The 23,195-nt window shown below is 45.8% G+C and overlaps 1 protein-coding gene across 1 annotated transcript in view; it reads left to right on the forward strand.

Annotated features, from left to right (window-relative positions):
- The first annotated feature begins 163 nt into the window (after positions 1-163).
- Itih6 (inter-alpha-trypsin inhibitor heavy chain family member 6) overlaps positions 164-23,195 on the forward strand; it is a 32,601-nt gene continuing 9,569 nt past the window's right edge. Inside the window, exons 1-6 of the mRNA XM_051141211.1 lie at positions 164-265; positions 1,361-1,515; positions 11,525-11,635; positions 14,422-14,669; positions 17,783-17,952; positions 21,500-21,616. Of these exons, the coding sequence (XP_050997168.1) occupies positions 164-265; positions 1,361-1,515; positions 11,525-11,635; positions 14,422-14,669; positions 17,783-17,952; positions 21,500-21,616 (903 nt within the window). The remainder of the gene's footprint in view (positions 266-1,360; positions 1,516-11,524; positions 11,636-14,421; positions 14,670-17,782; positions 17,953-21,499; positions 21,617-23,195) is intronic.

A 23,195-nucleotide genomic window follows, 5' to 3' on the forward strand; every position in this document is an offset into this window, starting at 1 on the left:
GTAGGCCTCAATGCCACATTCAGAGCCTTCCCTACCCTTCAGCATGGTCCCTCCCTCTCAAAAAAAAAAAAAGGGATACCTGGAGGTTTAAAAGTGGGTAGGCTTGGAGCTCAGGGTCAGACACTCTGCATGAGAAGAGCAGGCCCAGGCCAGAAGTGGTACCATGCCCGAATGGAGGTGCCTCGGCTGTGTCTGCGTTTTGCTGACCATCCTCCTAGGCCTGACACACCAGGGACCCCATGGCTCGGCCCCATCAAGCACCAAGGTCAGTTCTAGCGTGGAAGGACAAAGCTCTGGGATTTGGGAGAAAAGTGGCTCCTTAGGGTGGGAGGAGTAGAGGTTTCTCAGTCTGTTTCTGCTGGGCTGAGAAGCTGGGGACAGAAAAGACAAAAACAGCTACTGTTGCCGGGTGCACTTCAGGTGCTGTACCAGGAGTCTTGTTATTGTTTCAGTTAGTCTCCCCCCCCCCCCCCAGCATCCCTGTAAACCAGGCTCTCTTATTATTCCCGTTATTGAGAGGAGGAAGCAAAGGCTTGGAGGTTAAGACATAGGAAACAGCAGAGACAGAATGTGAACCTACGCCCATCTGACTCTAGATTATCTCTGTGTCCCACTTCCCCACTTAGAACAAACGAGGTGTACGTGATGTGTGGGTAGACAGAAGGATCATGACTTTCAGGAAGATGATATGGAAGAAGATAGTTATCTCACTGCTGCCTGACCTCAGGCTCTGAGCCTCCATTAACTCTTCTGTAAGATGTGGGGAATGCAAGAATTTAACCCTCAGACTGTGAGGAGTAACTAGGACCCTGCAAGACATTACTATACTTATCAGGCTTAAGCTTTATAGCTGAAATCACAAAGAGGAAAAACCAAATATTTATCACACTGCCTTGTAAAAATGTGGGGCCCAATGAATACATGCATGCTGTTATATTCAGAAGCTTTGCTAAAATGTTATGTTCATTCTAAAGTGAAATCCATGGACCAGCAGCAGCAGCAGCAGCAGCAGCAGCAGCAGCAGCAGCAGCAGTTTCAGGGAATTTGGTAGCAAGGAAACACTAGCTTCTCCCTGTCCCAGGGTTGCTGAATCAGAACTGGTGTTTAGCAAGATCTATGTTCATTAAAATTGGAGAAGCACTTGTCCAAAGGTGCTTTGATTTGGGGTCTTCTATAATCCTTTAGTTCTGAGATTTTCCTGCCGCACTCTCAGGCAGGTCCACGTACAACAGAGGTCACATTCCCTTCAAGGCACCTCAGTTTCTTTTCCTCCAGCCTGAAACCAGTTCAGGAACCTTGAGATCCCATCCGGGCCAGTAAAGGACTCTGTCCAACTAACCTCCCTTGTATTATTTCTCAGTTGTTGATGACAAGCTATTCCATACGTTCCACCGTGGTGTCTCGTTATTCACACACTTTGGTCACCTCGGTCCTCTTCAATCCACATGATCAAGCCCATGAAGCCATCTTTGACCTGGATCTACCTCGCATCGCTTTTATCTCCAACTTCACAATGTAAGTTCATTCGTTTGTGCAGACAGTCACTCAATCTTTAGTTCTTTCACCAGTGCAGAGAAGCTAAGAGGATAAATTATAAAGTAAGGCATCTTGGCTTTGAATCCTGCCTCTGCCAGCTATGGGACTCAGGATAAGCTACCTAACTTCTGAGTCTTATTTTACGCAGCTGTAAAATTCAGATAAAATTAGAAACCACTTGCAATGATTAAATGAATTACAACACTTTGAAATCTATGCTAACATTAGTGCCTGGCTTATGATAAATATTTGATAAAACTTGTGTTGGGGAAAAAAAAACAAATACCAAACCTTTTCCTGATACTGAAGGCATGACTTATATATGCTGGCTAGATTTTATGGAAAGATAGACTACACACAGTCCATGTTCTCAGTCTACTGTCTAATGGAGAACACACACACAGAAAAAGGAATCAGGTGATTTATAGCACATCTTTTTGTTTGTTTGTGTGTGTGTTTTATTTTTGTTTTGTTTGGTTTTTGTTGTTGTTGTTGTTGTTGTTTGTTTTTGGCTTTTCGAGACAGGGTTTCTCTGTTATAGCCTTGGCTGTCCTGGAACTTGCTCTGTAGACAGGCTGGCCTCAAACTCACAGAGATCCACCTGCCTCTGTCTCCCGAGTGCTGGGATTAAAGGTGTGCGCCACCACAGCCTGGCTTGGAATCAGGTAGTTGAAATAGAATACTCTGGAAGGAAAGAGAATCTGAATGCAAAATGATAGAAACCATGAGGCCTAGCAGGAGGCTGTGATCAGTTTTGAACTCTCATCACTTGAAGAAAGTTTTGGAGAAATGACACTGAAGCTAAATTTGAAAATATGAAACATCCACTGGCTGAGAAGTATGGAAACAGGCCTGAAAATTCCAGGCCAAAAAAATCCAGATGCAAATGTTCCCTGATGAGGAGAAAGTGCACATACTTCTAGGTCACTGATGTGTGGAGGATACGCAGAGGGTAGAAGAGTAGTCAGCATGAGACTTGAGAGGTAAGAAAAGACGAGGCTTCCAATGTGAAAGCAAGTGCATGAAACACTATATTATAGAACATATATATATATATATATATATATATATATATATATATATATATATATATGTAATCAAAGAACAATGGAAAACTATAAATAGAACACTAATATTTGTCCATTCCCATTTGGTTTGTTCCCAGCATCCCTAGAGACATGTGCATTTCACTCTAGAAATAGTCGAGCCCCTTAATAACCAGTCATGGCAATGTGGTAAGCAAGGGGTGACACTAGTGAAGCAGGGGTAAGCTGGAAGAGCCAGCCAAGAAGGTGGGAAGCTGAGAAGAGTCCTGTACTAGAACATGGGACAAGGAAATGATGCTGGCATTTGAGAGACCATTGGCAGGAGAAACAACCTGTTTATGATGGGAGTGGGAATGGTGATTGGTGTTTTCCTGTTTTGTGTCATTGGATGACAAGCAATGGATGAGATGCTAAATGAAGGAAGAGGAGCAGATGAAAGGAAAGCTCAGTGGGGGTGCATTAGCACACACAAATCTTAGTGTAAGTTTTGAAATGGCTTCTGGGGTTGGGAATGTAGCTTGGTCAAATGTTTTCCTAGTATACCTAAAACCTTAGATCCAGTTCCCATCACTACATGAAATGGACATGGCGGCACACACCTGTCACACCAGCATTCAGGAGGTGGAAGCGGGGTGATCTGCAGGTCAAGGTTACCATCCCCAGCTATATGTAAGGTCCTCAAGTTCAGTGCCAGCCTCGGTCGGCTACACAAAATCCTCCTTCAAACGTCAAGAGGAGAGGGGACTTTTGTCTTTGCGTGGAGACACTCTCAGAGTTAGTAGATAAGAGAGTTGAACCCAAACAGAAGTTCTGCCCTCATTGGGTCACTGCCACCCCCTTGATAGAGAAGGTTTTTGTGCCATAAGCAATCTTTACAGTCCTAAGCTCATAATGTGCCATCGAACCTCCTGGTCTCACATTGGGCAATGGCTAGGTTGGGAAGAGGTGATTGGCATAACGTCAGCATAGGGGAGAAGAAGTGACAAGATTGAAGGAGGCTTTCCCTGAAACAAGATTTCCAAGTTGGTAATACTTGAAGGAACCAAGATCCTTAAAAGTAGGGGACCAAAAGAATCAAATACAAGACTAAAAGTAGTCCCCAAAGAAACAAACCCCAGGCATGATATGTAGTAGGGGCAACCTGAGTGTGGGCGCAGTCAGTTGATGTAGAGAGCAAGTAATAGACAGAATGTGAGTTCATTTCAATAGAATTAAAAATTTAAAAAAAAACACCAAAAGGATTTATTTAAAAAAAAAAATTAAGTAGAGCAGGCTGGAGAAATGTCCCTGGGCAGACTCTGTGGAAAGTATGCTGGCTGGAGGCAGCACACACACAGAGGCCCCAGTGTGCTACTGCCAGAGTCGCTCCACCCTACCACCCCAGCCCCCAAGAGACCTTGAGGCCCAGCCAGCGCTGTCCACCCCCACACTAGCCCAGTCTCACCAATACTGTTTCAGCTGCCTTGAAACACTCCTTGCTGAAGTAGTCTCTCCTGCCAGCTGTATATCTTCCCTTAGCGTTCCTGGAAGCTGCTCCAATCTGTGCCCTAGTTGCTCCGTTTCTGCAATGGAGACAGCTGTTCATGCCTCCCGCAGAGGTATATTAATGTTCTCTAGGACACCAAGCTGTCACACCTCAAAGGTTGCTCTGACCCCATCTACTTCTTCCCAGCTCGAGGTTTATCCAACACTTTGCATTCCTTGCTGCAATCTGAGCTTATTGAATCTGGAGTTCAAAGCCCTGGACTCTCTAGCCCTCTCTCTATAGCTCCCTTCTCTTTGATCCACTGTTCCATGGAACACACTCTGACTGTGCTGCCGTTCTGGGATGCCCATTATGAAATGATTGCGTGAGTACTGCATGCCAGGCATTAGCAGCAAATAGGGCAGGCATTTCTTTGCCTTCAAGGAGCTCACAGTCTCCTAGAGAAGAGAAGACATGGGAAGCATACACTGACATGCATCAGTTTGTCTATGAGAAGTTTTACCAGAGAAAAATAGCAAATAGAGCAGAGGAGACAGAATTTGAGTACAGGTACTAGTCCAGAGCGATCAAAGAGCAGAAACCTACAGAGAGTTCTGTGAAGACGTACAAAGGTCTGGAAGAGAAACATTCTAGACAAAAGGAGGAATAATTACCAAGGCTCTGGGACATGAGTGTGCTGAACAACTTCAAAAGAAGAGAAGGAAGCAAGGAACACTACACACACAGCAGCTAAAATACAAACAACCTAAGGATCTAACTGCTGAATGGATACCTAAATGTGCCATAAAAAGCAATGAAGTCCTGTTATTTGTGACAGCGTAAATGGGCGGGCATAGAAAAAGTTGTGGCTAGAATATTAGGAGCTTAAGCAGGCTTGAGCCACATACTGAAACCCTGTCACAGAACAGTTTTTGTTTTTGTTTAAATTCTGGTTTTGAGCTGGGTGCAGTTGCTCATCCCTATAATACCAGCGTTTGGAAAGCCGAAGAAGAAAGACTGGGAGTTCAAGGCCAGCCTGAGGTAGTACAAAACTCTGTCTCAAAAAGAACAAAAAACCTCTCACAAATTGGGGTTGGAGAGATGACTTGGCAGCTAATAGCACTGCTTCCTCTTCCAGAAGACCTAGGTCCAATTCCCAGCACCCACATGGTAGCTCACAACCATCTGTAACTCTAGTTACAGGAGGTTCAACACCCTCCCTGGCCTCTGCAGGTACCAAACATGTACATAGGATACAATCATATGTACAAGCAACGCATCCATACATGTAAAATAAAAAAGAAACTAAAAAGTTCAAGTTCTCAAACACAGCCAAGTGGTGTCAGGGGAGGTCATTACACTAAGTGAAGTATACCAGACACAGAAAGGGAAATACCACATGATACATTGAAATGTGGAATCTAGATTGTTAATTTCATAGAATTTGACAGTGGGATGACGATTTTCAAGGTTGGTAGGAGTAAGGGGTGAGGAACGATGAGAAAGTCTGATCACCATGAGATAGGAACGACAGTCTCTAAGGCTCTATTGCACAGTGTACGTGACGATTGTGCACGGTACTTCAAAGGCCAAAAGAAAGGAGTTTGAACATTTCATCCCAGACGATCAATGCTTGAGAATATCCATGGTTACTCTGATGTAAACATTACACAAGGTGTGCGTGTATCACACGGTTATCTTAAGTACATACAGCTTTTATGGGGCTTTCTGTGTGTTATGCATATGTGTAGATGTGCATGGTTTCACATGCTGTGGAGTCCAGAGGTTAACATCAGGTGTTTCAGGCACCAGCCACCGTTTTTTGTGAGACAAGCTCTCCCACTGGCCTGGAACCTGCCAGGAAGCTAGTGAGCCCTGGGAATCCAGTTCGCTCTACCTCCTCAATTCTGGCAGCCCGAGAATGCTTCACTATCTGTGCTCTGTCTTTTTGTTTTTTGTTTTTAATTTGTTGTTGTTTTTTTCCAAGACAGGGTTTCTCTGTGCAGCCTTGGCTGTCCTGGACTCACTCTGTAGACCAAACTGGCCTCAGACTCGCAGCAATCCACCTGCCTCTGTCTCCCCAAGTGCCACCACACCCGGCTGCTATGTCTTTTTTAAAGTTTTAACTTTTTTTGATTCTTTGTGAATTTCATATCATGCACCCTAATCCCACTCATCCCCCCCCCACCCTTCATACCTGTCCTCTGCCCTTGTAACCTCCTCACCAACAGAGAAAAAAAATTATCATGGAACCTGTGGTGTGTCACATTTCTTTGCTTGCATATGTTAATTGCAATGAGTCATTGGTCTGGTTCGAGGCCCCTGGCTTCTACTGCACCATCAATATTGGATCCTCATGGAGACTCCTCTCTCATATTCCATTGTTGTCCTGTGTCATGCAGAACCTACAACTTTAGATCTGTAAAATCAACCCCTTAATGCACACCAGCAGTTCTTCCATGGGATAGATGTTGGGGGTGGGCTAACTCAAAGCCCTGCATTTGGGCCTGGGTGATAGCTGAGCTGGTCAGCTGGCCAGCTCTTCCATACCCACACTACCAGGGTGAGCGGGTGAGCTCTCCAGCACTGCCCCAGCTAGCTCATCCAACACTGCAGCCAGCAAGACGCAGAACCAGCTCTCCTGCTCTCATGCCCTTGGGGCTAGTTCATATGTACCCACACCAGCAGGGCCAACTCTATTTATTGCCCAGGGAAGGTGTAGGGCTCCCTCTCCCAAATGTTGCAACCCATGATGGACAATGCCTTATCTTTTTAAAACATGGGTTTTGGGGATTAAATTTAGCTTTTGTACTTACTAATTAGGCTTTTTATTGGCTGAGCTATTTCCTAGGCATCACCTTACATACTTTCATGCATAATTTAAAAATAATTTTAAATTTTAAAATTATCGAGAAGTAGAGGCAAGAATATTACATTCAAGGCCCTTTGAGCTTCAGAGTAAGACCTGTTCAAACAAGAGCAAAAACAAAAACAAAAAAAGCAAAGGAGAAAAAAAAAGGCAGGAATACCATGCTACATAGTGAGTTCAAGGCTAGCCTAAGCTACATAGCGAAGACCTGTCTCTCAAAAAGCTGATGATATAGTTTGGTCACAAAGAACTTACCTAGCATGTGCAAAGCCCTAAGTTCCACCCCCATTTTTGCAAAAAAAAAAAAAAAAAAAAAGAGGGAGAGATGAGGAGAAAGGAGGAGAGAGGGAGGGAAGGAGAAGGAAGGAGAGTAAGGAGTAAGGGGAGAGGGGGGGAAGAAAAGGAGGGAGGGAGGGAGAAGAAAGGAAGGAAGAAAAAGGAGAATAAATAGAGTCGGATGGGTGACAGAAAGAGTAGGCAGTCATGGAGTTGAAGAGGTAATAATCAGCCAGATTGTGGAGACTACAAAGAGCCCAGTGAAGAGTTTTGCTTTTATTCTCAGTTGAGATGAAAACTACAGAGAATTTGAGCAGGGGAAATAAACTGGCTTTACTTAATATTAATGTGATATGGCAGGCATCATGGCAAATGCCTTTAATCTCAGAGCTTTGGAGGCAGTTGCAGGTGGATTTCCATTGCTATAGGCCAGCCTGGCCTATATAGTGAGTTCAGGCCAGCCTGAACCCATAGTAAGACCCAGTCTCAAGTAAACAAAAGATTAATAGATATTTCTCCTGCTATGAGATCTATAAAGAGCAAGGATTTAAAGATGAAGACCAGTTAGTAGGTGTGATGAATAGCTTTGTTGCTGTTGTTGTTTTGTCAATTTGACATAAACTAGAATCATTTGGGAAGAGGGAACCTCAACTGGGAAAATGCCTCCATCAGATGGGCCTATAAGCAGGTTTATGGGTCATTTTCTTGATTTGTGATTGATATGAAAGGGCCCAGCCCTCCACGGATGGTCCCACCCTTGGGCTCTAGGGCCCTGGGTTGTATAAGGTAGTAGGCTGGTCAACCTGTGGGGAGCAAGCCAGTAAGCAGCACCCCTCCATGGCCTCTGAGTCAGTTCCTGCCTCCATTTTCCTGCCCAGTTTGAGTTCCTGTCCTGACTTCCCTTAGTGATATAAGCTTTAAACTGAAATAAACTCTCACCTTCCCAAGCTGTTTTTGGTTTATCACAAAAACAGAAGGCAAATGAGAACAGAAATTGGTATCAGGTTCATGGGGTAATTGCTGTGACGGGCCTGACCATGTTGTTTGGGAGAGGATTGTAGACGATTTGGCAACTTTGGACTGGAAAAGCTGCTGAGTGCTTAGAGCTTAATGGGCCGTTCTGTAGGAACGTGAAAGAAAAGAATGCTGTGAGCAGTGTGGACGGTAGAGACCTGGGGTGTCAAGTTTCCTAGGGAAACAAAGACTTTATCAGGCTGTTCTTATGATATTTTGAGTTGAGAATCATCTGGGACCAAAAAATTAGCTGCGATTAACAAGAGGCCAGTATCACTAACCCTTGCATTCACGGGGCAATCAGTGCTGGTTAGCCGGGGATGAAGAATCAGCTGTGATTAATGAAAGCCCAGCAATCACTGTGGTGAAATCTTGTGGGAAGTAATTCCTTGGGGTTAGCACACATAGCCTGTGGTCCAGGAACTCCAAGGCTGCATCTCAAGCTGTTAGCCAAACCTGGTAATGTGTAAGAATCTCCTATATAGTGCTGATTTTTGAAAATGTGATCATGTCGTGGATAACAGCTGAGGCTTGGCACTGTGAGAAGCCAGGAGAGGCCATTGATGAAGGTGCAGCCTCAGTAACAGTGCAGACCCAGCACTTTGGAGGTGCCAGAACTATGGTATGACAAACAAGGACAGTGGCAAGTGTGGTATGGAGCTGCCCTGAGCCTAAGAGACCAGCTGTGTGTATGGCAGATGGTAGAAGTGGGTAAGTAGAGCTGCCCAAGCACTTTGGAGCCCAGAAGATTGTGAGTGAATCCCAGATATTGGAATTTTTAACACTATTGGAGTTTGGTTTTCCATTTATTGTAGCTGTGCCCTGGTTCTTACCTCTTGGGATAAGAAGTACATAACGTTTGTTTGTTTGTTTGTTTGTTTGTGTGTTTTTTGTTTTTTACAAGAGCTCATAGTTAGGGACTTGGAATTTTTAGAGAGTTTGTATATCTTTAAAAAGCTATACTTTTTAAAAATGTTTGACTATGGCACCAGCCAAGGACAGTACATGCAATAAACTTCGAACCCCCACTCAGATCTAGCCAATGGACAGGACATTCTCCACAGTTGAGTGGAGAGTGGGGTCTGACTTTCACATGAACTCTGGTGCCTCATATTTGACCACATCCCCTGGATGGGGAGACCTGGTGGCACTCAGAGGAAGGATAGCAGGTTACCAAGAAGAGACTTGATACCCTATGAGCATATACAGGGGGAGGAGGTCCCTGTCAGTCACAGTCATAAGGGAGAGGAGTAGGGGGAATAGGAGGAAAGCGGGAGGGATGGAGGAATGGGAGGACACAAGGAATGGGATAACAATTAAGGTTTAATATGAATAAATTAATAAAAATTTTAAAATAAATAAATATTACTTAAAAAATAAAAATGTTTGAATTTTAAAAGAGTGTGAGATGTTTAAAATTGTTGGTTTATATTATGATATTAACATTAGATCTTGGGAATAAACAGGAAAGGAAATGCTATGGTCTAATAGCGATATATTTGTGTGTCACATTGACAAGGGGCCACTTGTACTAGTTAGTTTTTTATCAACCTGATACAAGTTACATTTATCTGGGAAGAGGGCACCTCAGTTGAGAAAAAATGCTCCCATCAGATTGGCCTGTAAGCAAGCCTGTAAGGGCATTTTCTTAATTTGTGATTGATGGGTGGGGGCAGCCCATTGTGGGTGGTGTCATCCCTAGGCTGGTGGCCCTGAGTTCTATAAGAAAACAGGCAGAGCAAGCCATGAGGACCAAACCAGTAAACAACACCCCTCTATGGCCTCTGCATTAGCTCTTGCCTCCAGGTTTCTTCCCTTCTTTCCTGCTCTGACGTCACTCACTGTTGGAGTGTGACCTGAAGAGTTGTCAGCTGGAATTAAACTCTTTCTATTTCTTCCACTTTCAGCAGTTCTTAGTTGCCTGTAGTTCTTTGTATAGAGTTGAAGCTTCATGACCTTTCCTCCTTCTGTGTTAAAATATCTATTGGTGTCTCTCTTATTCAGGTCATGTTTAGGCAGCCGTATTGTTGAGACTTCGTGGGTGTAGCTTCTCTAACATTCTAGAAGACACAGTCTTACAGCTCACTTCATATTCCTCTAGCTCTTACAATCTTTTCATCTCCTCTTCTGCAATGACCGCTGAGCCTTAGGTGTAGGAGTTGTGTTGTAGATGTACCAGCTTGGAATGGGCTGCACAACTGTGCATTTTTGGTTGTGGGCTTTCTGTAATGGTCTCTGTTTGATACAAAGAGAAATTTCCTTGATGAGGCATTAGACCTGTATTTATATGGTGACATGAGGACAAATATTTAGAAGGTACCTAGGGATTCTGCTGGTTCTGTAATGTGATGATTGTAGGTTCTCTCTAAGATTCATGATTTCATTAGCCCTGGTAGGTCTCCAGTACCAGGCATGGTTTCACTCTTTTTGTGCAGATCTTAAGTCCAACTAGAGAGCTGTTGGTTAACACCAGGGTATGTATGCCACTACTAAACTGTTGGGGTCATCGTGCCATGCTGGTCGTTTTTGTGGCTCATAGGAGTCATAGCTGGGTAGGACTGCTGGCTGTTTCCCTCCTTTAGAAGAAGCTTGTACAGTGCATTCTGGTACCATGAACATTAGTTTTAAGGGAGGGACCATTCAGATCAGATCCAGCTCAAGTCCTTCAAGGCCTGTGTCACTGACAATTTTTACCATTGACACCATGCAAAATATTATTTACCTAATGTGTTTTCTTTTAAAAGACATACTTTTTAGATTGTTATTCAAATCCCAAGCAGCAGGGCCTATGAGTTAATAAATTGAGAGAGAGAGAGAGAGAGAGAGAGAGAGAGAGAGAGAGAGAGAGAGAGAGAGAGAGAGAGAGAGAGAGAAGCCCTGAGTGGCTTTGAATTTGTCATTCTCCTGCCTCAGATTCCTGGCTGCTGGGGTTTGTGTATACAGCATCATACTTAGCTTGATGTGTTTTATTTAAAAATAAATGCTATAGCAAATATACAACAATTACAATAAAAATGTTCAGCTATGTTACACCTAAAATATTTTTGTGTGTTAAAATGTGAACATTAACACTTTGAGAAACACAAAACCCAACACTGGTCAACCATATATGTGTGGTCTCTTTTTCCCCAGTTAACAAATAGACGTCAGGGTAACATCTTCACCTAATTTATCTCATTCTCATTAATTCTTCCCACTACTTTGTCCTTTCTTTTTTTCCATCCTCCTTCTTCTCCCTTTTATTTGTATCTATGTTTTTGACTATCTTTTTTATTTCTCTGTCTCTGCTATCCTTTCTTTTTTTTTCTGCCCCATCAGGACCATCAACAATAAAGTCTATGTTGCAGAAGTCAAGGAAAAACGCCAGGCAAAGAGAATCTATGAGAAAGCCTATCAGCAAGGAAAGACAGCTGCTCATGTAGGCATCAGGTAAGGTTGCACCTCATCTGAAATGGGATTCAGTCATCTTAGATGTATAACCTGGAAAGATATACCTTCTCTCTGTGCCTCATTCTCTACTTCTGTAAAATGAAAAAAAAAATGATTTCTACCTCATAGGATTTATATAAAAATGTGTGAGTCAATAAATACCAAAGATTATAACCATAGGTATTTAATAAGTGGAAGTTTACTTCCTGAGTTCCAGCTTCCTTCTGCTAGCAAGATGTGGCTTATTTAAGAATTAGGGCTGGGTGTGGTGGTGCATGCCTTTACTCCTAGCACTCAGGAGGCAGAGGCAGGTGGATCACTGTGAGTTCGAGACCAGCCTGGTCTACAAAGCGAGTCCAGGACAGCCAAGGCTACATAGAAAGACCCTGTCTCAAATAACCAAAACCAAAACAAAACAAAAAAAAAATTGGTACTTTGGGGGAAGATTATGTACAAATGAGTTTTTCTCTTCTTATTTTTATTTGTAATATGATATTTTATTTATTCTTTAAGAATTTCATACATGTATACAATGTAATTTAATCATATCCAACTTTCATCCTCCATACAACTCCTCATATACTCCTTAATACAGCCCCCTCTAAATTTCATTTCCTCTCCTTTTTTTTCTTTCTAATGCTCTGTGTCCAGGTTGTGCTGCCCATAGCAGGTGTGGGGCCATTAATAGAGCATGAACAACCTACCAGTGATTGCATCTCCCAAATAAAATGACTTTCCTCTCTGACACAAGCCATCAGCTAGCTCTTCGGTGAAGAGTAGGATCTCTTGGGCCCATCCCCCATTCCTGCTGGGATTTTGGCTGGTTTGATCTTGTACAGGTCTTGTTCAGTTAATCACAGCTGTGAGTTCATGAGTACAAAAACTATGTTATATACAGAAGACACTGTTTCTTATTATTCCTTCTGATTCTTCAGCCCTTGCATTCTCTCAGCCCCCTATTCCATGATATTACCTGGGCAACAGAGGGGGTGATAAAAATGTCTTATTTAGGGCTGAATCACTTATTTTCAGTATTTTGGCCAGTTATGAGTCTCTTAACTAATCACTGCTCAGTGCAAAAAGAAGCTTTTCTGATCAAGGTTGAAAGCATTTGGACATCATGACCATTTAATAAAACAATAATGAGTTCTTTCTTAGGGCTTGTGACCTACTCAGCTATAGGTTTTTGACTATGTTTTCAGTACCAGACATGAAATTCGTCCTCTGAAGCACGATTCAAATCTAACCAGAGAATGGTTGGTTACCCCTGTTTCAGTCATATCACTATTGCACATGTGGCCAGGTAAACCGGTGTTGTAGTTTGCTAGATACAGCTCTGGGGAAGACAATTGATACATCTTCTCCCCAAACAGCCTGTATTATACATTCCAGCACTAGGAATACTACCTAGCAGGAAGGAAGTTTCCTGGTCAGTTCAGGATTGATTTTTCTATCTCCTGAACCAAAGTGTATGGTGTCTTTAGCAATAGGGTTTTACCATCTTTCTATAGGAGGCAACACCGAGAAATGGTAATAACCTATCTTATTTGGGGGCTTCTGAGGCCTCCTTGAACAAGAACTCATAAGGAGGTATCTCACACTTCACATTAGGATTTTAGTTTTATAACCCATGGCTTCTGAGAGTAGCGTTTCTACCTATGTAGGGAACCTCCATTAAAACTCCTTTTAAAAAAATGTTATTTTAAATTAGATGACAAAATAAGTTTCCATAAGGCTTTTTCATACAGTCTTAATTTTGGCTTACCCACATTCCGTACCCTCATCTCCCCCATATTCCAACTCTCATCAGTATTTAAAACTTTAGATTCAGTGTCCACCTTCCTTCATACTACATACGTTCTACTCATCTCATTAAGGCCTCTTGCCCTTCCCCACACACTCATAGCACCCTTATGGCTTCCTGATTTCGATAGACACTCCGAGTTGAACATAGATATCTATAAGTTTGAAGTTATAATTCACATGTAAAGGATAAAATATACAATTTGTCTTTCAAGCTTGGGTTAAAAAATAAGACTTTTTAAATTGACTCACCTCTTACATGAGTTCCATTCATCTGGTGTAAGTATTGTATTTTTTTATGGATTCCTCTTAGCGTCTGCAAAAGTTTCACTTTACAGGAGTGATACTTTAGATTTTGTTACTAAAAACTGAGTTGTTGCCATATAAAAAGCTCAGTTTAACACAAGGATCAGACAAGTTTAAGGGACTATTGAAAGGGAGAGAGGCATTGTCTGTATAAATGGAAAACTCTTTTTGTTAAAACATTAGCCCCTAATTGTTCTATTCTCAATTCAGATTTTTAAAAAGATTTATGTATTTATTATGTATACAGTATTCTGCCTGCATGTGTGCCTGCAGGCCAGAAGAGGGCACCAGATCATATTATAGGTGCTTGTAAGCCACCATGTGGGTGCTGGGAATTGAACTCAGGACCTCAGGAAGAGCAGTCAGTGCTCTTAACCTCTGAGTCATCTCTCCAGCCCCTCAACTCAGATTTTTATCAGCCGTGTTTCTGTGAGAGAGAGAGCTACCTGAGAGATCATTTTCTACGTAGAATGTTCAGGAAAGGAGATGAAGGAGGAAGAGAGATTGGCGAGTAGATGCCTGCATGCTTGACTGTGGTCCCAGGACTTAACTGAGACAGAAGCCTGATCATGTCCAGTTGGTTAAGGACAAGGGTTAGCAGAAGCGTGCCATCTAATGGCTCCCCTCCACCACAGAAAAACCAACACCCTTCCCATATACTTCTACTTCTTGCCCAGGGACCGGGAATCAGAAAAATTTCGAATCTCCACTAGGCTGGCAGCAGGTACAGAGGTAACTTTTGCCCTGGCTTATGAGGAACTGCTACAGCGACACCAGGGCCGGTACCAGTTGGTGGTAAGCCTGAGGCCTGGACAGTTGGTGAGGATGCTGAATGTAGAAATAACTGTGTCTGAAAGGACAGGCATCGCCTATGTGCACATACCTCCACTGAGGACCAGCCGAGTGTGCACCAACAACCAAACAAGTATGTGTCCAGTGCTGAGTGACCAAAGATATTGCCAGTCTTGAAATAGAAACCCTAGACCTTGTGTGGGATGATCTTCCAGTAATGTGCCCTCTACCAATTTCCTTCAAAAAATCAGAAAGAAAAGAGCTTTCTTAGAGTTCAAGATATTTGGAGTCCAATATATGTCCAGTTCTTGAAGTCAGTATAAACTTGGCATGAAATAGAATCTTCTAAAAGTAGGAATAGAGCAGACTGAGAGGCTTGATGTGGCTAGGTTATACTCCCAGCTTTAAGTTAATTAGGGGGTAAGACAGGGTAGTGGAATTCATAGACTGCAGGCTACTGTTAGGGATAAGTTTGGGACAATGATAGAGTGATGTTGAAATTGTTAGCGGGTGTAGTGGTTCTTTAATAAATGTTTTGTTGCATCAAAAAAAAATCTTCTGAAAGTACAGGAACAATTATTAAAATAATTCATGGACCAGGCATGGTGGCACATATCTTTAATCCCAGCCATCAGGAGGCAGAAGTAGGCACCTCTTTGAATTCAAAGCCAGCTTAGTTGACATAGTGACTTCCAGATCATCCAGGGCTAACCTGTGAGACCCTAAGTCAAGATGAAGGAGGAGGAGGAAGAGAAGTGCTTGACAAGCAGATATAATATAAAAGGGAATCATGAAGTACTATTGTATTAATAATGTTGAGGGGGATGTGTCCTGCTTTTCCCTAAATGACCACAAAGAGAATAAGGAAAGCACAAAGATAGGGTGGGGAATTCTCAAATGCCATGTATGACAGAGAAGCATCTTGACGAATAGGCTTACTGCCAAGTCTGTCTGTAGGATTATGACAGGAGAACTGGCTGCAGTGCAATCAGGATATAATTTTAAGGAGACACAGAATCCAGGACCTCATCCTACTGGAACCTGATGCTTGAGTCAGGACCACAAATCTTCACGTTGAAGGAGTCTCAAGTGAACTTGACACCCAGCCAAGCTGGAGGACCACTAAACCAATTTAAACACTTCTCTGAGAGTTGAGTGGACAGAAACATGGAAATTACATAGTTCAAGTGACTGTCCTTGAGGAGATTTTTCACCATAAGAGAGTCTGGCTATTGGGAACCTGCCAAGCCAGAAAGACGGCACCATGCATGTGGTACGGGCTGGGTTCTAAGCTCACATTGACTTTGCCATAAGATAGAACCATATGAGCAAGCAAAACTGGGGCTATGTTTCCCTTTGTTGAGCTGTCAAATGCAAGAGAAGACACCTATGATCTAGGACCACAAGGAGAGTTTTTCCCCAGACTTGAAGAAGAAGCCTAGGTCCTTGTTTCATGCCAGGTGCTCACTCTTTCATGAAGTTACATCCTGTCTTAGTTACGGTTTCTATGCTGTGAATAGATGCCATGACAAAAGCAACTCATTGATGTTGTTATTGTTGTTGTGGTGGTGGTGGTTGTTGTTATTGTTGTTGTTGTTTGAGACAGGGTTTCTCTGTGCAGCCTTGGCTGTCTTGGAGTTCCTTTGTAGACCAGGCTGGCCTTGCACTCACAGCAATCCACCTGCCTCTGCCTCCCCAGTGCTGGGATTGAAAGCATGCACCACCACGCCCAGCTCAAAAGCAACTCTTATAAAGTAAAGCATTTAATTGGGGCTGGATACACTTCAGAAGTTTAGTCTATTATCTTCATGGCAGGAAGCATGGTTGCATCCAGGCACACATGGTGCTAGAAAAGCTGCTGAGAGTTCTACATCTTGATGCAAAGGCAGCAGAAGGGAAAGCTGCACTAGGCCTGGCTTGAGCTTCTCAGAACTCAAAGCCCAAAGCCAGTGACACACTTCCTGCAGCAAGGAAACACCTCTTAATAGTGTCACTCCCTATGGACCAAGCATTCAAATAAATGAGTCTCTGGGGGCCATTTCTATTCAAACTATATATCCTAAGACCGACTGAAGAAACAAGACCATGCCTGCTGCCATGTGACCAGAAACATCATAACGAATACAGTGTTGGTGGAACAGTTCCCTTCAATGGACACCCATGAAGGTCCAGGTGTGTTTCCAAGAGCACACATGCAATCCCTAAGACAGCCTCCTATGACCTAGGGGCCACTGTCACCCCTGTGCTGTGGCTGTGGAGATAGGGAACAACTGGCCCAGGCACACAGGGCACTCTCAGGAACCTGGGCCCACAGGCCAGCTGAATCTAGTGGCCTACATGCTCAGGCCCCAAGCTATAAATGGCAGCTCCCTCCCCCTTCTCCTTAAAGGTTAAAACAGAGGATAGAAGTAGTCCTGTGGGGATAAAACTAAACAAAGAGGCCTGGAAGGAAGGAAGCCCAGGGAATATATGTGAGCAGGCTCTCAGAGCATGGGGGCTCGGCTTGCCCCTAAGCTTCCTGACAGCTGAGGCAGGAAGGAGGGGGAGCAGAATTCCCAGGTCTCCCTTTTCTGGAGAAAAGGAGGCACTGGGAAATTTCTACATGGGCACTTGTCTCAGACTGAAAGGCCAGAGGAGTTGACCCTGCAACTAGTTCCGCAGATGTCCACGACAAAAAGGCACCAGTGATTTCACGAGACTCGAAGAGGCTCATTCAACACCCATGATTCTGGGTCACAATGGGAAGAGGGAGAAGCAAAGCCATGGGGTTGGGTCTCAGAGGAGAACCCTGCTAGCCTGCCCTGACTCACAGCAGTAAGGAGAAGTGCCACCATGTCTGTCTCTGTCCTTACCACCCACTCCACGAGTCTCCGGAGAAGGAGACTGGCATTCCTTGTGGAGCTGGGGCAAGAGACTCTTCCAGAGTCAGGCCTTGGGTTGGGTGGGAAGAGAGGTGGGATGAGGTTCTGAGTGAAGGGCAGGCCCTCTACCCCCAGTGCGGGGAGCTGAGGGAGGGCAGGGTCTGGCAGACAGGGTGTGGTGAATGGGTGGGGCAGGGCAGGAGCTGGCCATGGGGCTTGTGACAGTGGTAATGGAGCAGCTGGAAAGGCATGCTGGGAAGGCAAGAGCAGCTGGGAGTGACAGGGATTCCATGCCTCATCCTACCCACACATTTCTCCTCTTACTGTCCCCATCCATGGCTTTTCTCTCTGCTGAGCCCTCCATGCCACCCGGATGCCCATACAGGTGAGGGTGACTTGCCCCCATCCACCAGGATACAGAGGGGAGAGACCTGTGTCCGCATCACCTTCTCCCCAACACTGCAGGACCAGTCTGCCTTTTCCAGCTCAGGCATCATGGCCGACTTCACCATCCACTATGACGTGGTCATGGAGGACATCATTGGAGACGTGCAGGTACCCGTACCCTGGAGCTGCAGAGGTCTTGGGCACACAGTCCCTCAGGCCAGGGTCATGCCCTGGGCTATAGCAGAGGTTCTTCTGTGTGTCCCTAGGAGTATGTGAGAGCTCCCACCAGGGCACAAGGCACGCAACTTCACTCCTTGCACACACCTCACAGTTAGAGACACAGGCCTGGAGGACTTGAAACAGGGCCTGAATGGAGCCACCTCATTCAATGGGCCCAGGCCCAGCTCTGAAAAAGCCCCTTTGCAAAGCCAGGTATTGCTGAGTAATTGGCCTCACACGCTTTCTGTAGCTCTCAACTGCCCTGCTGTCCTTGGCTTCCTTGCTGTGGTTGGCTTCTTTACCCTTGTTCCTCATCATGAAGCCATTTCCTGCACAGGAAGTGTGTCAACTCTGAGCCTGAACACCCCTGGAGAGAGAGGGGAGCCCTTGCTCTCCAGCTGAGCAGGGTAGCCCAGACCCAAGACCCAGGGCTTGCTTGTAAGGTTGGCCAAAGACTGGCAAGTCAGCTCTCAGAAGGTCTTTCCTGCCTCCCTCCTCCTGGCCTGCACACAAAGGCACTTGCAGACAGACCCCAGGCCACCAAGCACATCCCCCCACCCCTACCTGAGTCAGTCCCACAGGGCACAGGAGCACTGATTTGTGGGCTGCCCTGTTGCCCTGGGTATGTCTCCCTTCAACTGCTCCACTGCTGAGTTGCAGCCTCTCCACCCCAGTCCCTGAGAAACCTCCCTGTCTCCATCCCCTCACACCCACATCTCACCCACTTCTCTCTACCCACACCATACAATGCTGGGAACAAGCCTGCTCCCTCATCTCCATCACGACACCCCTCCCCCAGCAAAACTACTGGAGCCCAAGGCCCAACCCCAGGAAACTGGGCACAAATTGGACTCAGCTCTCACATTCTCCCCCAACTAGCTCCTGGTTGAATCCATGAGGCATCAGAGGTCAACTACACCACGGGTGCCATGCTGAGCTGTATGTGATGTGTGAGGTGCCAGGCAAGGAGGCATCAGGACAGTCTTCCTGAAAGAGCTAAGGCCCAAGGGCAGAAGTGAATGGATCTGTCCTGGAGTGAAATGAAAAGCACAGTGCTGGGGTTGGGCAGAACATATAGAGTGAGAGCAGGGATGCATATGGAGACCCATGGCAGGCATGGCTGTTGCAGAGAGGCAGGGTGGGAAAGACTGCAGTAGGACAGAAAATCTGAGGATGAGCGGGCCACACTAGAAACAGGGCTGCTATGGGGACATGAAGAGGACAGGCAGGCCTGCAAAGTTTCTAGCAGATAGGAGCAATGGGGACAGATGGCTACCTGACAAGGAGGGCCAGGCTGGCTCTCAGACCGCATCGGGAGGGATCCCAGTGATGGCGATGGCCCCCATTAGGAAAGCATAGCAACATGGCCGGTGGGGAGCAAAGGTCTTGCTGGGCCATCCAAGTTGGAGGCACCTGAGCTCTCCAATTCTTCATGTGTCCAGTGAGTGAGACACAGGTGAGGAAAGGATGACGGGGTGCTATGGCCTGGGAAAAGTGACAAGTGTGGTGGTGGCCCAGTGGTGTATGGAAGGCAGGAAGCAAAGTCACCCAGAGACAATGTGTGCTAGCAGACAGCAGCAACTCAGAGTAACTTTTGAGTTCAGCAGGCCTGGCCTCAGGCTCAGGGTTCCAGGAGCCATTGAGGGGCCTGCTCAGAGCCACATATCCCACCAGCTTCCTTCACTGACTGATGCTCTCTGAAGCTTCCCCTGCACATGCAATGTCCTGGCCGACTTTGGACATGTGCCTTGGCCCAGGGGGAAAAGAGAGCCAGAGAAAGAGCTCTAAAGAGCTGTTATGGGATGGCAGGAGGAGAGCTCAGGCTCTCAGAATCCCAGAACTTACAAGCAGGAGCCAGGTCAGTGAAGCGGGATCTGCAGAGGATGCAAAGGCATCTAGTAGCTTTTGAAGCCAGCTCCTCCTGGTTTCCCTTCTTGTTAGACCTGGGGCTCTGGGGAGGGAGGAGCATGTGCCCTGTATCTGCAGGAATGAACTACTGGCAGGCGACTCTGCCCCTGCCCATGGCTTCAGCCTGGGGCCCCAGCAGGAAAGGAGCTGGTTAGAAATCTGAGGGCAATTGGGAGCAAGAGGTTGTGTCATTGGGTGGAAAGTATATAGTCACCCACACTCTAAGGAAGACCAATATGGTGCGTTTCTGGGAGAGCCATCTGGAGGAAAATATGAGGGTTGGCCTCATACAGGGGCCAAGGCAAGGCAGGGTGGCCCCAGACAGAGGAAGCCACTCCTGGGCATTTGATCCTCTCTGGAAATCAAGTTGGGTCATACAAGCCTCTGTGACTTGGTGGCCTTCAGAGTGCTCCTGGGCTGAGGGCGTGGCATGATTGACTGAGGGCTGTGGGAGGCTGCTGGGCACTTTCTTGTACCCAGGTTATAGGCTGGTCACAGGAGACCTGTTCAGAATGGAGTCAAGCACTGGCAGGCACACATCCCTTTCCCGGGTACCCCAGGGTCAATGGGGTCCCCAAGGATTCTTCTGCTCATGGGTGGTGAGTGACAGGCTGGGCTAGTGATGGAAGCCTTGGGGCAAGGTGACAGGGAGCCAGGATTGTGTGGGACAGGCCACCCCATTCCATGTGGCTCAATTCAGAGGCAGGATGGATGGGAGAGAACTTCCTCTTCCCAGTCCTCCTACCCCTGGAAAAGCAGGGAGCTCACAGAGTGACTGAGGGCAGCCAGCAGCAAATCCCGCTTTTCCTGGGCAGCCCTCAGGCCTTAGGCCTCAAGCTGGAGGCTCCCTGGCAGCCTAGACCCTTAGGCAGCCTAGGTCTCCCTGGCTGGGGATGACTCTGGTCCTAAGGGGCCTCCTGGCCCCTCTCCTTCCCTTCCCTGCACTGACCCAGCCTTCAGGCTCTGCAGAGGGAAGGATGGAGTGGGGGCAGGGGACCAACAGCCAATCACATCAGGACACAGCCCAAGACATCTGCACCTGGTACTAACCAATCCCCTCTGCACAGACAGCTCTGCTGGCCTCTGCTTCCTCCTCCCTCCCTTCTCTGCCCAGCAACAGCAGAAAGGAGAGCTTAAGAGGAGAAGGAGGCCCTGCAAGCTCCCAGCCCTTGGCAGCAATGAGCTGGGCCCCAGGATCACTCTGTTGAGGGAGGTTAAAACAATACTTTCCGTTCCTGGAGCCCAGACAAAGGTCCCCGGGGACCCTCAAGCCTATGCAAGTCAGGCTGCCTCAGGGACAGGAACTCACATAGTCCAGAGATGCTGACCCCTGTGTGCCTGGGCCCAAGCCTGTCTTCTTCACTCTGCTGCTCTGGACAAGGCCTGGGATGAAGGTCTGAAGAGCAGAGCTTCAGTTCTGGTGTGCAGATGAAGGCTCAGCCAACAGACACAGCCAGGGAGAGTGAGCTGGCCAGGGAAGGAAAGGGCGGGGGTTGAGAGGGGTGCAGGAGAGTGAGAGGGGCCTGCTTCGGGGCCTGCTTCGCATTGGCTCTCAGCAGTCTTCTTGGCTCCCCTCCTTTCTGTCCAGGTCTATGGTGGATATTTTATTCATTACTTTGCCCCCAGAGGCCTCCAGCCAGTAGAGAAGAATGTGGTGTTTGTCATTGACGTGAGTGGCTCCATGTTTGGAACCAAGTTGCAACAGGTAACAGGACTTTCCCTGTCTTCTCTGCAATCCACACCTATCTCCCCTTTTGATAGTGCACCATTATTGTGCTTACTGATTTTTTTTAAAGTGCCTGCTACTCTTTTTCTGAAAGAAGCTTTCGCACTATAGCCCAGGTTGGCCTCAATCTCAATATTTCACTGAGGATGATCTTGAATTTTTGATCCCCTTCTTTTACCTCTCAGTGCTCAAATTATAGATATGCATAAAGATGCCCAGTTTTTTTTTTTTTTTTGGTTTTTTTTTTTTTTTTTTTTTTTTTTTTTTTTTTTTTTGGTGCTGGAGGTCAAATACAGGGTCTCATGCATGTTAAGGAAGTATTGTACCAACATACCTAGATTGCCAGCCCTTACCAATACTTGGTGTTTGGTCTGTATTTCTACTCTATCAGCTCCCAGCTGTGTGACCCTGAGCCAATGAGTATTCCTCTCTTTGTGAGGCTCAGTGCCACTATGTGAACACAGGGATGATATCAATGTCTTTTTCAGTATGCTCCTGCAACACCTATATGAGCTGATACAGCTAAAGTATCCATCAATAGGACATTGAGTTGTCCCATAAATGATTCCTAATACCAGAATCTGATTGTTATCGAGCCTCGTATATGTCTAGCTCTCATTAAATATTGTCATGGGGAAAAGAGAGAGGAAGAGGAAGCCTCCTGAGTCATGTTCTCAAAGGATCTGATATGTGACTGGAAATCAAACTGTTCCACGTGAGAGTGTTAATGAACAGTGTGGGGAGAGACTATTAGGGTGAGAGGCGGATAGCTCAAGAAAGTGCTTTCCACAGAAGGGGCAAGTGAAAAGCCATTGAAGGCATGCTATCTAAAGGGCACGAGAGCCAAGTAATGAAGTTGAAATGGGATTTGGATTATCCACGGGCTCTTGAGAAAGGAAGCCTGGACGAAATAGAGGGGCGTGAGAAATAGCAGCTAGGGTCTGAGTGGAAGTCAGACCTAAGCAGGCCGAAGCCGGGCAGCCAGGTATAAAGCTTTGCAATCATAGGGTCCTCCAGCGTGAAGGGATTGAAATCATTCAAGCTAGGGTCACACAGGCACAGGCATTGACCATACAGACCAAGGCGCCCTGTGAAGAAGAGAACCAAAAACCTTGAAAGTGAAGCTATCCCTCAGACCTTTCTTCTACTGTTTCTTTGTTTCCTTCTTTAAAAATAATTTATTTTTCTTTTATGTGCATTGGTGTTTTGTGTGTGTGAGGGTGTCAGACCTTGGAGTTACAGACAGTTGCGAACTGCCACGTGGGTGTTGGGAATTGAACCTGGGTCCTCTGGAAGAACAGTCAGTGCTGTTAACCACTAAGCCATTTCTCCTTTGGTCAGGCAGTCTAGGTACCAGGGCTACCTTAGAATTCACAGTCCTTCAGCTTCAGCCTCTTGAGGGGCTGTTTCTTGATGCTAACCTCAAATTTTATACTATCTAATACAATAGCCACTGGCCCATGTGATCATTGAGCACCTGAAATGTGACTTTTGCAAGTTAAGAACAGAATTTTTTTTCTTCCGTTCAACAGTGAACTTCTAGGCTTTAAAGCCCAAC

This window comes from Acomys russatus, chromosome X, assembly GCF_903995435.1.
Source record: "Acomys russatus chromosome X, mAcoRus1.1, whole genome shotgun sequence".
Taxonomy (NCBI): Eukaryota; Metazoa; Chordata; class Mammalia; order Rodentia; family Muridae; genus Acomys; species Acomys russatus.